At 36.7% G+C, this 13,206-nt stretch overlaps 1 protein-coding gene across 2 annotated transcripts; it reads right to left on the bottom strand.

Annotated features, from left to right (window-relative positions):
• Positions 1-6,221: 6,221 nt before the first annotated feature.
• Positions 6,222-12,623, bottom strand: anp32e (acidic (leucine-rich) nuclear phosphoprotein 32 family, member E). Of its 2 annotated transcripts, none has more exons than XM_051136926.1 (7): positions 12,441-12,623; positions 8,980-9,129; positions 8,476-8,598; positions 8,163-8,325; positions 7,944-8,068; positions 7,799-7,856; positions 6,222-7,726 (listed from the first exon to the last, which is right to left on the bottom strand). In XM_051136926.1, the coding sequence occupies exons 1-7, from the start codon at positions 12,492-12,494 to the stop codon at positions 7,644-7,646; spliced, it is 756 nt and encodes a 251-aa protein (XP_050992883.1). In that variant the 5' UTR covers positions 12,495-12,623; the 3' UTR covers positions 6,222-7,643. The 2 variants fall into 2 exon arrangements, with proteins under 2 accessions (XP_050992883.1, XP_050992884.1); XM_051136927.1 differs by having other exon boundaries at positions 6,222-7,723.
• Between the last annotated feature and the right edge of the window lie 583 nt (positions 12,624-13,206).

Raw genomic sequence — 13,206 nt, 5'->3', positions numbered from 1 at the left:
TTGCAGGTTGTGCTTCTGTCCCAACCACTTGAACCCTGGGTTTATAACAGCTGGTGCTGTGTGCCCTCTCATGTTTAATTCATGAAGCGCACTGTAAGGATGATTATAGCTTTGTTAAATGAATAAAGACCCTAAATTAGTGATCATATGTTAATGAGCATGCTGGTAGTTTAGTGTCTCCATATACGCTCTGTTTCTCTCAGTTCAGTGATGTCTATGACCTCCATTCAATGTAGAGTGCTGGCAGTTTGCAAAATCAATGAAAACGACTTCAGCCCCATGATTTTGATGAAATAATGATTGATCGTGTAAGGTTAACTACATGGTGTTATGTGAGGTCTCCAAATGCCCTGTGGGGTTTGATAAAGCAACAGCTGTTTATTGTCATCTGTGTAGCATTCTTCTGGGATATCTGGGTCAAAACAGTATTTCATGACAAAATCAATTTTAGTAACATTTAGTTATATAAACATGCTCATCAAAAGATTTCCGAGTCATCTGGCTAAACACCCAGATTTGAATTATCGCTGGTGGCTGCTGTGCAGATGTAGTAAAAACATTTGAAAATATTCAAAATTTACTTATCAAAGTACATATCACCTCAGAGTGATTTAGATTTCTGTAGGCTATACAAAATGTTTATATACAAAACAAAAATAACTACGCAGTGATAAAATGTAATCATCCACATTTAAAACAGTAAGAGATTTTTAATGAGTTTGTCAAAACACCTCAATGAGTCAAAAGCATTGCACAGGGACTCGAATCACAATTTTTTTTTATGTTCATTTATAAGAACTGTCCAAATGAACCAATTTATTATAATAAATCTGACTTTCAAACTGTAAATATGTGAGAGAGGGCCTTTTATGATGAACAGATTCACTAGAATGTAAAGGTGTGCGATAATGACAAAAACTGATATCTCGATATTCTTGTGACTTTTGTTGATAACATTAATTAAACAGTATTATTAGTGTGTTTCTGTGCCGGTGTTACTTAGGCTTGTCATGGTTAGTTAAATATGACACTAAAACGGCCAGTAAGTGGTGGCAAGTCCCTGTCATAAAGAGTGATTCAGTGAATCATTCATTCAAACTATTCGCTCAAAACGGCTGATTCATTTAGAAACGAAGCAAGTGAATGTCTTTATGAATAAATCATTGAATCACTGACTCAAAAGATTAGTTCAAAGTAGGGAAAAATACTGGTATATATTATATTTCAAACAGTTTGATATCATCATTTTGCCCAGTTCGGTATTTCTTACGCTGCTGTTCCGCAGTACTTCCCAAATTGCTGCGAAACCGGTAAACGGGACAACAGAACAACGCGATGGATCGTCAAACAGATAAAACTCTAACAACTCTAACAACACATCAAATCCTGCCAAGCATTGGTCACTTGCTCATCCTGATCATTTCCGCCAGTGTAGAGATCGACAGGTGAGTGCATCATTCATACATTCAGTTTTATTTAACTTTTATTCACAACAGATCAGAGGCGGACAGTGGTAAAGTATTTTTACTTTACTTAAGAAATGTAAAATGTATCTGTAGTTTATCAGAGTGTTTTTTTTTTGGAAAAAAATTTACTTAACTACATTCCAAAGTATAGTGTCATACTTTTTACTGCACTACATTTCATAAATAAAAGTTGTTGTTTGTTTTACTTTTAATGCTTAAGAATATTAACAATGTAGTATTTTCTTGTACTCAAGTAAGTCTTTGAATTACTTTTACTTGAGTAAAAGAAAGTAATAGATTTCTAATGTATTTAAGTATTAAGTGATATTTAATATGAAACGTAGTGCAGTAAAAAGTACTATGCTGTGGAATGTTGTGAAGTTTTCTAAAGAAAAACCCTGATAAAGTACAGACACTTAATATGAAGCAGCCGTCAGAGCGAGAGATTTATATTTAATGCTGTATCTTTGGCTATCTGAGTCTGAAACCTGAAAACAATCAGAGAGAGAAAAAGCGATAATAATGTGATTTTAAATACTTTGACTGTTAGAATAATATTTTACAGTAAAGCAACCTTTGTTAAAATTCATTAGGTAAGCTGACCTAACAGTATTACAGCAGGTATTGACCTGGGTCAATAATTATTTAATCATTTATATGTTAAATTAACTAATACATGTCTAGTATTAGTTTTGTTTAGTTATTAACATTACTTACTAATTTGTTTTCAATTCACTTATCTTTTGAGGCTGGTTATTTGTCACCTATGGTACTGATTTAGTATCGATACCAAGGTATTAGTTTCTGGTATTGTACAGAAGCCAAAATTAGGGTGTCAAGCCATCCCTAGTTCAAAGACAGATTGATTCAGGAATGAAACAGCAGTGTTGCTCTGAGATGCACAAATGTTCTGTTTTGGCTTTGTTTGGAACTATTTTCGTTGGCAAAAAAACCCCAAAACAATATTGTGTCTAAAAGGTAACTGACTCAGTATTAACCTGTTCTTTTTTGTGTTTGTTGAACTGTTGTATCCACATTTTTCTTCACGTAAGTGTTCGCAGCCATTTGTAAATTTTATGTGTCTGGCTTCCGGTCTCATCCAGGTCCAGCTATTTTTAGCTGTACAAAACAACTCGTTTTGCTGCTTGATAGTGCAAATTGGTGTATTTTACCATATTATTTTAATGTGTTGTCTTAATTATGAACTCACTGGTTTGTGGTGTGAACAGTTTTACCATTTACTGTACTTACTGTACAACTTCCACGTTGAAGAAAAAGGAGGATAAAATGAATGCCTCATTTGTGATTGAGCTCAAGCACCAATATTCAGCAATACGACACTGTTACTAGTGTGATGTTACTTTACGCATATCTTTTTATGAATGATTCATCTATGTATGTTCATTTAAAAAAACAACAACATTTTGACCTTAATTTAAATTTTTAATCAAAATGGACTTCTCTCAGATTACATATTATACTGTGGTTTTTCCATCAATGTACTTCTTAAAGTAATACCAGAGTGGTTAAAATGTCTGTTTGTTGTGTGTATAGTGTATTTGCACGCCACTTGTCTTTTATTCACTCACCTTTGGCCTCTTGGGGATTTTGTGGTTTTATTAAATATCTGATCTAAGGCACATAAAAGCATTGTTAATATAAACGTTCCCCCTGGGAGCAGTGGAGATGTTGTGTCATATAACAAAAGCTAAATGGCTACTCATCATAACTGCTCATCAGATCTTGGCCATTCACTGCAGTGACTCCTTTTAAGGCTTACAGAGGCTCGGATGTCCTGATTGGATGCTCCAGCTCATCAGCTGCTGTGGGGGTTGAGGCAGTCTGCACATGGATGAGCTGTAGGCCGTGTGTGTGTGTGCAGATTCATCTAAGCTGTAATGTACATGAGCACTGCTGAAACATTCTGTGTTGAAGTACTCTTTTTGTGTGGTGTCTGTGATACACTATACATCACAAACATTCAGACATAAAAAAAACAGCACCGTCCTCTGTTCAAAAAAAGATACTTTGAACTGATTTTTTTTTATTTTATTACCCATAGTAATTAACTATGTTCACAGAGATTAACATGGTTAAAGCTTCCTAAAATTTCCTGAGTTATTGGTATATGATCATAATGTGGGGATGATAATGTGCCCAAGACAAAACACACATTACTAGTACATTAGCTCCCTCCAGTGGTCTAAAGGCCATGTTACAGTGGAAGAATAAGAAACAAGTTTGAGTTTACTATTTTGGATGTCAGATCAGATTAAAAGAGACGTTCACTTCTAGAACAAAAATTGAGTAAATTATCTGTAAATTTTTGTTCTGGAAGTGAACTTCACCTTTAATAAAGATTGTTTTCACTGAACACATGTTGTCATATTATATGGGGTAAGTTGTCACAATAGAGCCTGTCATTAGGCTTTTCCCAATTATGAAACAATAAAATTAATGGTTGCTTGGCCAAACCTGATATTTATGAAAAATAGTCTTGTTTCTAAAACACATTTCTGAGAAAAACAATCAAACCTTTTACCAGTTCTTAGGTGTAAGCTTAGTATTTCTTGAAAAGTCTTCTTCCAGAGAAGTGCAGAAGGACATAAGAAAATAATATGAAAAATAAATTCTTTTCTGTGAATGGTATGATCTCTTAAAAGATAAATGAAGCTCCAAGGGTGTTTTAAACTTAAACAGTTTTTCATTTTGAATTCATGATGGTAATAAAAAATGTTGTAAAAATTTGATGTGAGACAGACCTGGTTGTTGGCAGCTATAAAGGGTGGTCTGGCATATATACTGGATAGACAATTTTTGTCATTGTTTTTACACTTCTCTATATATTTATACCTTTAAATTTTGAGAACAGACCAACCAGTTTACAAAGGGTGCAGACACTTTTATTATTGTTGTTGTTTTTTTTCAAAAAGAGAAAATGAAAGCAATAAAGAACTAAAGAACTAAAGTTTCAAGAACTAAAATTTACTGTAAAGTAATACATTTGACCTATATGCAGATATTTTTGTATTTTTATAAGCTAAATGACTGACTAAACCACAACCTGTAAACATGTTTGTCAAAGCCAATCTTCAGCACTTTTTTTTTAAACTTCTCAAATTACAGCTTGCTTTAGACCAATTTTAATGCACAAATAAATAAATAAAAGACTAATGCTGTCTTTGCCTAAGTTATGTTTGGACAAGACAGATATTTCTGGCAAGGAAGTGAAGTAGGAGAGAAAGAAGGGGGTCTGATCAGGAAAGATCCACAAGCTGGTATTCGAACGCGGGTCGCCCAGCGTAACAACACTATATGTTGACACGCTAACCACAAGGCTATTGGCGCCAACTTCAGAACACAAATTAAAATATTTTTGATGAAATCCGAGAGCTTTCTGACCCTCCATAGACAGCAAGGGTACTACTGTGGTCAAGGCACAGAAATGTAGTAAGGACATTGATAAAATAGTCCATGTAAGTGGTTCAACTGTATTTTTATGAAGCTACAACAATACTTTTTGTGCAGAGAAAACAATAATAAAGTGTGATGTAGAAGAATACATGTGCATGCATCATGGTTCTCTCAATAATGGCGGAGGTAATGGTCCCGGGAGAAAAGAAATCGCTGAATAAAGTTTTTTTTTTGTTTGTTCTTTGCACACAAAAAGCTTCATAAACTTACGGTTGAACCACTGATGTCACATGGACTATTTTAAAAATGCCTTTCTGCACTCATAAAATAAAGGTGCTTTAAAAGGTTCTTCGCAGTGATGCCATAGAAGAACCATTTTTGGTTCCAAAAAGAACCATTCAGTTAAAGGTTCTTTAAAGAACCATCTCTTTCTTACCTTTTTATGATCTGAAGAACCTTCCTTTGCCACAAAGAACCTTTTGAGAAACAGAATTCTGGTCTCAAATTAAATAGTATTTTTTTCTCTGTAATCAGTAAAATAAAAGCTCATTGCATTTACTGCTATTGATTATATGGATTTAACATAGAAATGAATTTGTATGTCATATATCATAGTACAGTTGTTATTGTTCAAATTCAATAGCCATTTTGTTTTAATATGTCTTATTAATAATCACCTAGTGAAACACTTATCTAATCTATGAATAATTAATATGCATCACAGTGACTCCACCCTTACACTGTTGCAGCTGTTTTTCTACTGGCTAGATGGTGATTGCTTTACTCCTGATTAATTAATGGCACTCTTGGTAACTCTGTCTGTTGATCACATGCCACACCCCTTTCCACTATGCTCCGCTGCTTAAAGTTTGTGTAACTCATAAATAATAAATAATCTAAGTAGGATGATTTGCAGATGGCAGTGTAGTATAAAATTAAAGTTTGTAGGCTTGCAGGCCTGTGAAGCTCAAGCTAAATAAATAGTCAAGCTACACTTGAGCTGGGAAATTACATTAAAAGTCTACATTTTAAGAACTTTACAACTACAAAAATCTATAACACAAGAACATTATGGTGAAAGGTTTTTCCTTTATTTTCCACATCAAACTTACACCAGGTTGCATTCATTTAAGGGTTTTTATAAATCTTTCAAATTTATCTAAAAAAATGATTGAAATATCACTGCAGTTTTTATCAGTACACATTTTTCTATCAACTCTGGAGACATTAAAAACAGTGCTTCTTTACCCATGTTTGAGGCTTCCAGACAGTTCACGGGTCTCATTTGGAGAATATCCCAAATTGTGTAATCAAATTACAGAAAGCTTTAGCAGACAAAGGTCCATCTTGAACAACATCCCATGTCATTTTAATAATCAAAAGGACAATTCACTCACTCATTACTGCTAACTGAAATAGAGCTCATAATTGGACAAAGGAGCTTGCAAACTTACCTGACAGGAAAAAAAAACCCTAAACAACCCATTAAAACAAAACATCAAAATCCAACAACAAAACTAAAATCCTTTTAGAGAGAGGTTTACAGCACATAAAACCCCAAATACAACACTCGCACAACAACCAAGTACTTGAAATTTAAACAGGTGACCTGTGTGTATGTAAGTCCTTTGACATGTGCTTTGTATTAAAACAACTGACCAAACAGATTAGTTAAAAAAAAAAGAAAAGGAGAAAAAAACACAACCTGTTGAAACAGATACTATATACATATTGCCATACGAACATTAGATTAAAGGTATTACTCTGTAAAATACCTCAACAAAAGGTAGAAACTAACCTGTTTCCACAGCAAGACAAAGGTAGAAAGGTACTCAAGGGTACTGTTTAATCCAACAAAGCTGTTAAACCTGAACATCGTGAGAAATTTCCAGCAACGGCATTTCTCTTAAAAACGAACGAATCTTGATTTGAACGTCTAAGATGACATCTTGTCAAAAATAAGTGACTTCTGCATAAAACGTGAGAAAGGGAACTGCTCATAGGTTACACATGATTGATCTCTTTATTAAAAAACTACTTTGAGATTAAAACTGAAATTCGATTTTTGCCAACCTACAGCTCGACTCCCCCCATCTTTGCTCAATTTACATCACATTTACATACATCACACTTTAAAATTCACGAGATCACATACCATCTGGTCTGCCTACGTGAGCCTGATCTACAAGAAAAGCTGAATCAAGTGGAGACCATCCCATATAAAGAGTGTGACACAAGATCCTTGGCAGCGATTGGTTGATCCAGGAACAAAGGGGTTGACGCTTGGAGATGATTGGCTTGCTGCTCCGTGTTGGGCTGAGAATGAGACCTGGAGAGGTAGATGAGGAGCAGAGAAACGCTCTGCCTCCTCACAGAGGTCTTGGGGGAGCTGGAGTTTGCGGATTTGGACAAACGTTCGCTGCCGTCTCCTCTCAGTGGTGAAATCCTAGCGCTGTCTTGAATGGGCTGTTCAACAGCTTATTTACAATCGAGAAATCTCACGCCCTCGCCAACCTCCCCGCGCCCGCCCCCTGACGACACCGATTTATGCGCGTTGGGAATAAACTTGGAATGGCTATAAATGAATTATCAATAAACCCCTTTTATATAGTGTAATATATAATGTATTTATAAAAGAAAACACTTAGCCTCTACAGTGATTTATCTATGGTTTTACAAAGAGAAAAACAATCTGCAAGATCACGGTCTTTTTCAGGGTTGATCCACACCTTGGATATTGTTTCCAAGAAGTCGAACAAAGGGTTAGTCGTCGTCCTCGTCATCATCTTCGCCCTCGTCTTCTGCTTCCCTCTTCCGCTTCTCTCCTCGAACTTCGGCCTCGTCTTCTGCACAAAGTACGGTCGTTAAAAAGCAGTTCAACGTGAAACATGATGTTTGGTTGCATCACGAATGCTTACCTTCTTCTCCTTCCTCCTCCTCTTCCTCTTCTACATAATCGCCATCATCTTCTTCATCCTGTTACGGAAGGAACCTGATGTTATGGCAATGTAACGTTTTGGAAAACTGGTTGTGAATGTTAAAAACAGGTGGAAGATACATCACCTGAATGTCCTCTTTCATTAGATAGGACAGCCCAACTTCTCCACCCTCTGAACCTTCCTCCTCATCCTCCTCTTCCTCGTATTCTCCCAGCTGCCCTGCTCCTTCCTCGCCATCCTCATCATCATCTGCATAAAAGTAGTAGAAATGCAAATGATGTAACATGCATTTATCTCATTTAGTTTGCAGCATATGTATGGACTCCTTATTCATGGTTCTTACCATCATCATCAGCCTCAGAGTCTGGAGCTTCATTGTCTTCTGCATCAAAGCCGTCCAGGTATGTGACCTGAGGCAGCAGCTCAAAGATGCTTTCCCTGTAGTCCTCCAACGTGGTGATCTCACAGTTGAACAGGTCCAAACTTTTCAGGTTCTTTAAGTTTTGCTGAGGGAAGAGCATGTCATACACCAATCAAAATTGAAAACTGACACTTGGGATGACGACGTCTTAACTATACGTTCACTTAATGAAAAAAACAAACAAACATGTATTCAGACATATGTTGTGGTTTTATAAACGTATCAGTGTTTTTACCAGGGCCTCCAGTGTGCTGAGTTCTTTGATCTTGTTTCCACTCAAATTAAGGTAAGTCAGGTTGGCGCATTTCTCTGCGAGTGTCTCCAGTGACCCTGAGATGTTATTATCACTCAGCTCCAACTGTAACAGAAAGAATTGTTCTTAAAATAAACTTAACACTGAAAATGTTGAAACACATACTAATAGGACAATTAAAGCATGATTACACAAGTATTGAGTAATATTAATCAACATATTCTTGATGTTTACAAGCCTAATTTACAACTACAATTATTCAACATGGATGTTTTCCAACGTCACACTTTTAAGTTTCCTTCGGATATTCTCAAATCCATTTTTGTGCACTTTAATAATACAAAGTGTCAACATTAATACGTAAAATGAGTTGGGGTATCCTTTTTCTGCATGGTTAGAACATTAAACTTTCTTAAACGCAACAGATCTCATTAAGAGCACTTTGCCTAGCGTGTACTGAACTGAATGTTTGATCTCTTGACTGACCTTCCTCAATTTTGGCAGTGTGGGTAGTTTGGCCAGGGAGGTGAGACCCACGTTGACCATGCTGAGGAACTCCAGCTCCTTAAACTCATCTGTCAGGCCTTCAATCTCACCGTCACTTGAGCGGCAGTTATCTACCACCAGCTCTGCTACCTGTAGGAGTGATGAACATAATTAGGCCAATGGTAAACAAAGAAACATACTATGGGCATGATTTACCACAAGGCTAAAGTTGCAACATCTGACAGCTAATAGTGGTTGTCCGTACATTTCAAAATAACATTCAAGCTTTTATTTGAAAAATTCTTACACACTAGGGATGCCATGATTCATCAATTTAAAAAAAAAAAAAAAAAAAAAAAAAAATAAAAAAAAAAAAAAAAAAAAAAAAAATATATATATATATATATATATATATATATATATATATATATATATATATATATATAAAAATCCTTGATTGCATTTTGCCCAGAAATGGTGCATTCCACGGACGAGAATCAAATAAATGCATTATTAGACCATTTTTTCAACCTGCATGACATATTAAACCCATTTAAAAAATGTAATATTGTTGTGAACACTACGATTCAATTAAATAAATGCATGCGCTTTATGCTATTTAAGTGCGTGTAGGTTACATGCATCTCAGAGTGACTGACAGTAAATGCTGCTCCACAAAAGGTTCATGTGTGGAGCATCTTAAAACTCCATCTCTGTATATTGCTGTCTGAGGTTATTATAACGTTCATCTGGGAACATGATGCGTGCCATTTCCTTAGATTTGTAAGTTACATCATCTATAAGCCTAAGCCAAAACAGGAGAATATATCAATACGTTTCTAAATATAACTGTTCACAATTTCAAAATAAAAACTCAAACCCACAGTCTTACGTTTTGATGTCCACATTTTCAAGAAATTACAGTGGCTGTAACATTTCTGTCATAAAAAAAGCTACCAAATATTAAAGATTAAGTAGACATGTGAATTAACTTTAGTAAATATTAAACAAGGTTTAGATCACGGTGTAAAAACAGTGTAAATACAATCACCAGGCCGTTGGCGCCCTCTGCAGGCCTTTGATATAATGCATAATGTACATTAGTTCTATTGTATATAATACATTATGTATTTTCACAGTTTTGTTTAATAAAACCATTAAAAAAATTGCTTTTGATACTTCATTTAAACCAGTTGTTTTTTATATGTATTTTAAGTAAAGCTATTGTTTGCTTAGGTCTATTTTTATTATCTCAAATAAGTATTATGATTATCCGATTACTCAAATAATCATCAGAATAATCGACGGTTACGGAGCTGAAGTTTCACTTAATGCGCTACTAGTGGTACCAAACGGTACTGCAAAAACAATTTGCGTTTTAAGACAGGTTTCCCAGACCCTGCCCCCCCCTCGCTATTGGTCAGGCAAACATATAGCCCCCACACAATTGGTTGAGCCAGTTTTGCCAAGTTGGACTGCTAAAACGAACAATATCCCAGGATCTCCAATGTATTAACACGAGGAAAGCAAAATAAATGTTTTTGAATAAATATTTTATGAATAATATTAAACTGGGACATGACAAAAAAAAATAAAATTTATCTTTAAAGGTAATGCAATCATGCATTGATGTTTATGTGTCTAAAAAGTGAAAAGTAATTAAGTTAAAAAAAAAAAGTTTTACTTTTTTAAAAAATTACAATAAATAAAAACAATGTTTACGGGATTTAAATAACGTCTTATAACACAAGCGCGCGCGCACAGTAGTGCACTGCAGCCCTAAAATTTAAATATTCAATAACTTGTTGCCCTTGTGGAAAGATACGACATTTTTCAGCACGTGATGTGTGTGTAATGTAGCCTTGGTAATGCTTCCACCCCCCTTATATCACTTAGGATTTGCGATGAATTTACTGCCAGCCTCTCACAAGAAGATTTTCAGAACGCTCGCGACTATGCGCGCGGCAGTAATAATATTTTGCTACTGTTCTTGTTCTGGTGACGCAAGATACACCCGAGTTAAAAGTCACGTATCGTTTATACACATCCGCTCTGTCAGAGCATTAACTCAAGCTCGTGTAAAAGATCCCATCCATCAGAACCCCCATTCAAAAGAAGCGTGCTTCTCCACTTCGGTTCAGGCAAGCCTACAATAATCTACTAAAATCGGAGGGGAGGAAGGGGGGCTCGCCCCTTCACCATCTGCCACATTCCTTCAATTAATAAAACAGTGACGGGCATGCTTCATAAAGCCGAATGCATATTGTTTTTCACGTCAGTGAAAATAATGTTACAGTAGGTTACATAATTACGCCATTAACGTAACCACGGAGGAAAATGGCAACTTGTTTTTTTTAAACGGTTCGTACAGCCGCATCCGTCGAGCGACTATTTCTGGCTCTACGCGCCAATTATTCCATTCCACACGGCACGTAAGCACGGTGAAGGAGAATGTGCTCAACTCCGATGAACAAAAACACTGCAAAAGCCGCAAAACACCGTCATTTGCGTCTCAACTATTGATGCAACAAAATGACTTCCACTCCCCGCCCGTCAACACGGAGACTCGAGCAGCTTTCGCACACACCATCCTCACCACACACACTGCGAGGCGCTGCAGAAGCCATGAACGCTTAATTATACAGTTTGACCCGACATTCGCTCGATATGTGCTTGTGCTCTCAAAGCCTGAACTTAAATGGCTTTGAGGGTCTTAGGAGGAACACCGAAGGCAAGTGCCCCTGAATGTCTAATGTCGAAGAGTTGGAGAGTAAGATGTCCGCCTTTGGAAGACGAAACTGCTCGTTTTACTAGGTTAGAGAAGCCATAGTGAGGTACGCATCCGTGAAGCTTGCCTACAATAAACTTTTATGTGAGGATATAAGACATTCATTCGCGTTATGTTTTGTTCGGCGTCTTTTTTTGCCTAAATAGACAGTCGGAGTATGAACTCGCACTAACGTTTTGTTTTTATTGTTACCGTTTCTCTTTGAAAGCGAGAATATTGTGGTGCGGGGAGACTATAACCGTCGTAACCGAATTGGACGTCACTTGTTGAGTAATAAAAATTATTTCTATGACATCAAATTAAAAATTTGGGCTTAAGTACATTATTTTAAGGTACTACTTGGGACGCCCACAACGACAAGTCTAATGCAATGGCGAAGGAGACCGTGTAGCGAGTTCACAAAAGATTCACTAAGAGTTCTGCGAGCTCGCATAACGATTAGATGAACTACTTGTTTTTAAATAAGCTTGTATAAATGTCCATATACATTCTGTGATGCATTCATTCATGACTGAAAAATCGTATTCGCATCCTTTTAAGCGCCCATGTGGTCTTACACAGCCGTGCTGCCATTCAGCGGAGTCCACCGACTATTCCTAACGCGCAGGATAGACAGGTTGCGAACTAACATCATTTCGCGTTTCCGTGAAAAATAAATAATTAAAGCTCTCACCTCCGCTGGAGTTCTGTTCCTCAGCTCTAAACTGATCCTCTTCTTCATCTCCATTTTGTTAGTAATCGCTGCACTGGTTAAGACCGTTCAAACAAAACAATTTGAGAAACTCCGGAGCACGGACCAACGGCTCGGCTATCTTCAATGGCTGCCGTTCTCTAACTGATCCTCCATGATACCTCGCACCCAACCCCCTTTCTGAGATCCCGCCCCCGCTGCGCCCTAATTGGATAGTTGTTATTTTTGAAGGCGTGATTGGTCGACCGGCCTGTCAATCAAACGGATCACGCTTATCAACATAATCGGTCTTTGTACACAGACGTGATTGGTTGGAAATACGCGCGCAGTAGATTTTAGACGGGTCGGTGAGAACGTCAGTATGAAGCTTTCAAACTGTAAATCCGCCCATTCTTTGTTCTCATTGGCGCCTGGAGGCGACGTCCGTGTCCTTTAATACTCCACTAAATCGAAATCAATTTGAGACCAGGTTAAATTTGTGTATTTTGAAGTCAAAATTGAACACTAACATATTAGAGAAAAAATAATGACTTATTTTTAATCTTCGTATACAATGCACATAATTTCCTTACAAATAAACAACACGTTTTAGATTGTTTTAATCAACTGATCTCATAATACTCTCAAACACGGAGTATCCTCCATACAATAATTCTACAAAATGGCTGACCATAAACCCAGACAGCCATGGTGGCTTAAAGGCTGCGCACGCCACGCCATCTGTCCCATGTAATGTGCTGCTGATCGC

Source organism: Labeo rohita, chromosome 19, assembly GCF_022985175.1.
Source record: "Labeo rohita strain BAU-BD-2019 chromosome 19, IGBB_LRoh.1.0, whole genome shotgun sequence".
NCBI classification, from domain to species: domain Eukaryota; kingdom Metazoa; phylum Chordata; class Actinopteri; order Cypriniformes; family Cyprinidae; genus Labeo; species Labeo rohita.
The sequence above is the reverse complement of the archived record's forward strand: the minus strand, read 5'-3'. Positions and strand labels throughout refer to the sequence as shown.

What these genes read in the sequence shown, in the direction of transcription:
- anp32e (XM_051136926.1), bottom strand. Translation starts at nt 12,494, where the DNA reads ATGGAGATGAAGAAGAGGATCAGTTTAGAGCTGAGGAACAGAACTCCA. An exon ending in GGAACAGAACTCCAGCGGAG is followed by an intron (nt 9,130 to 12,440) that starts GTGAGAGCTTTA and finishes TCACTCCTACAG; the next exon opens with GTAGCAGAGCTGGTGGTAGA. An exon ending in CTCTGAGGCTGATGATGATG is followed by an intron (nt 8,069 to 8,162) that starts GTAAGAACCATG and finishes ACTTTTATGCAG; the next exon opens with ATGATGATGAGGATGGCGAG.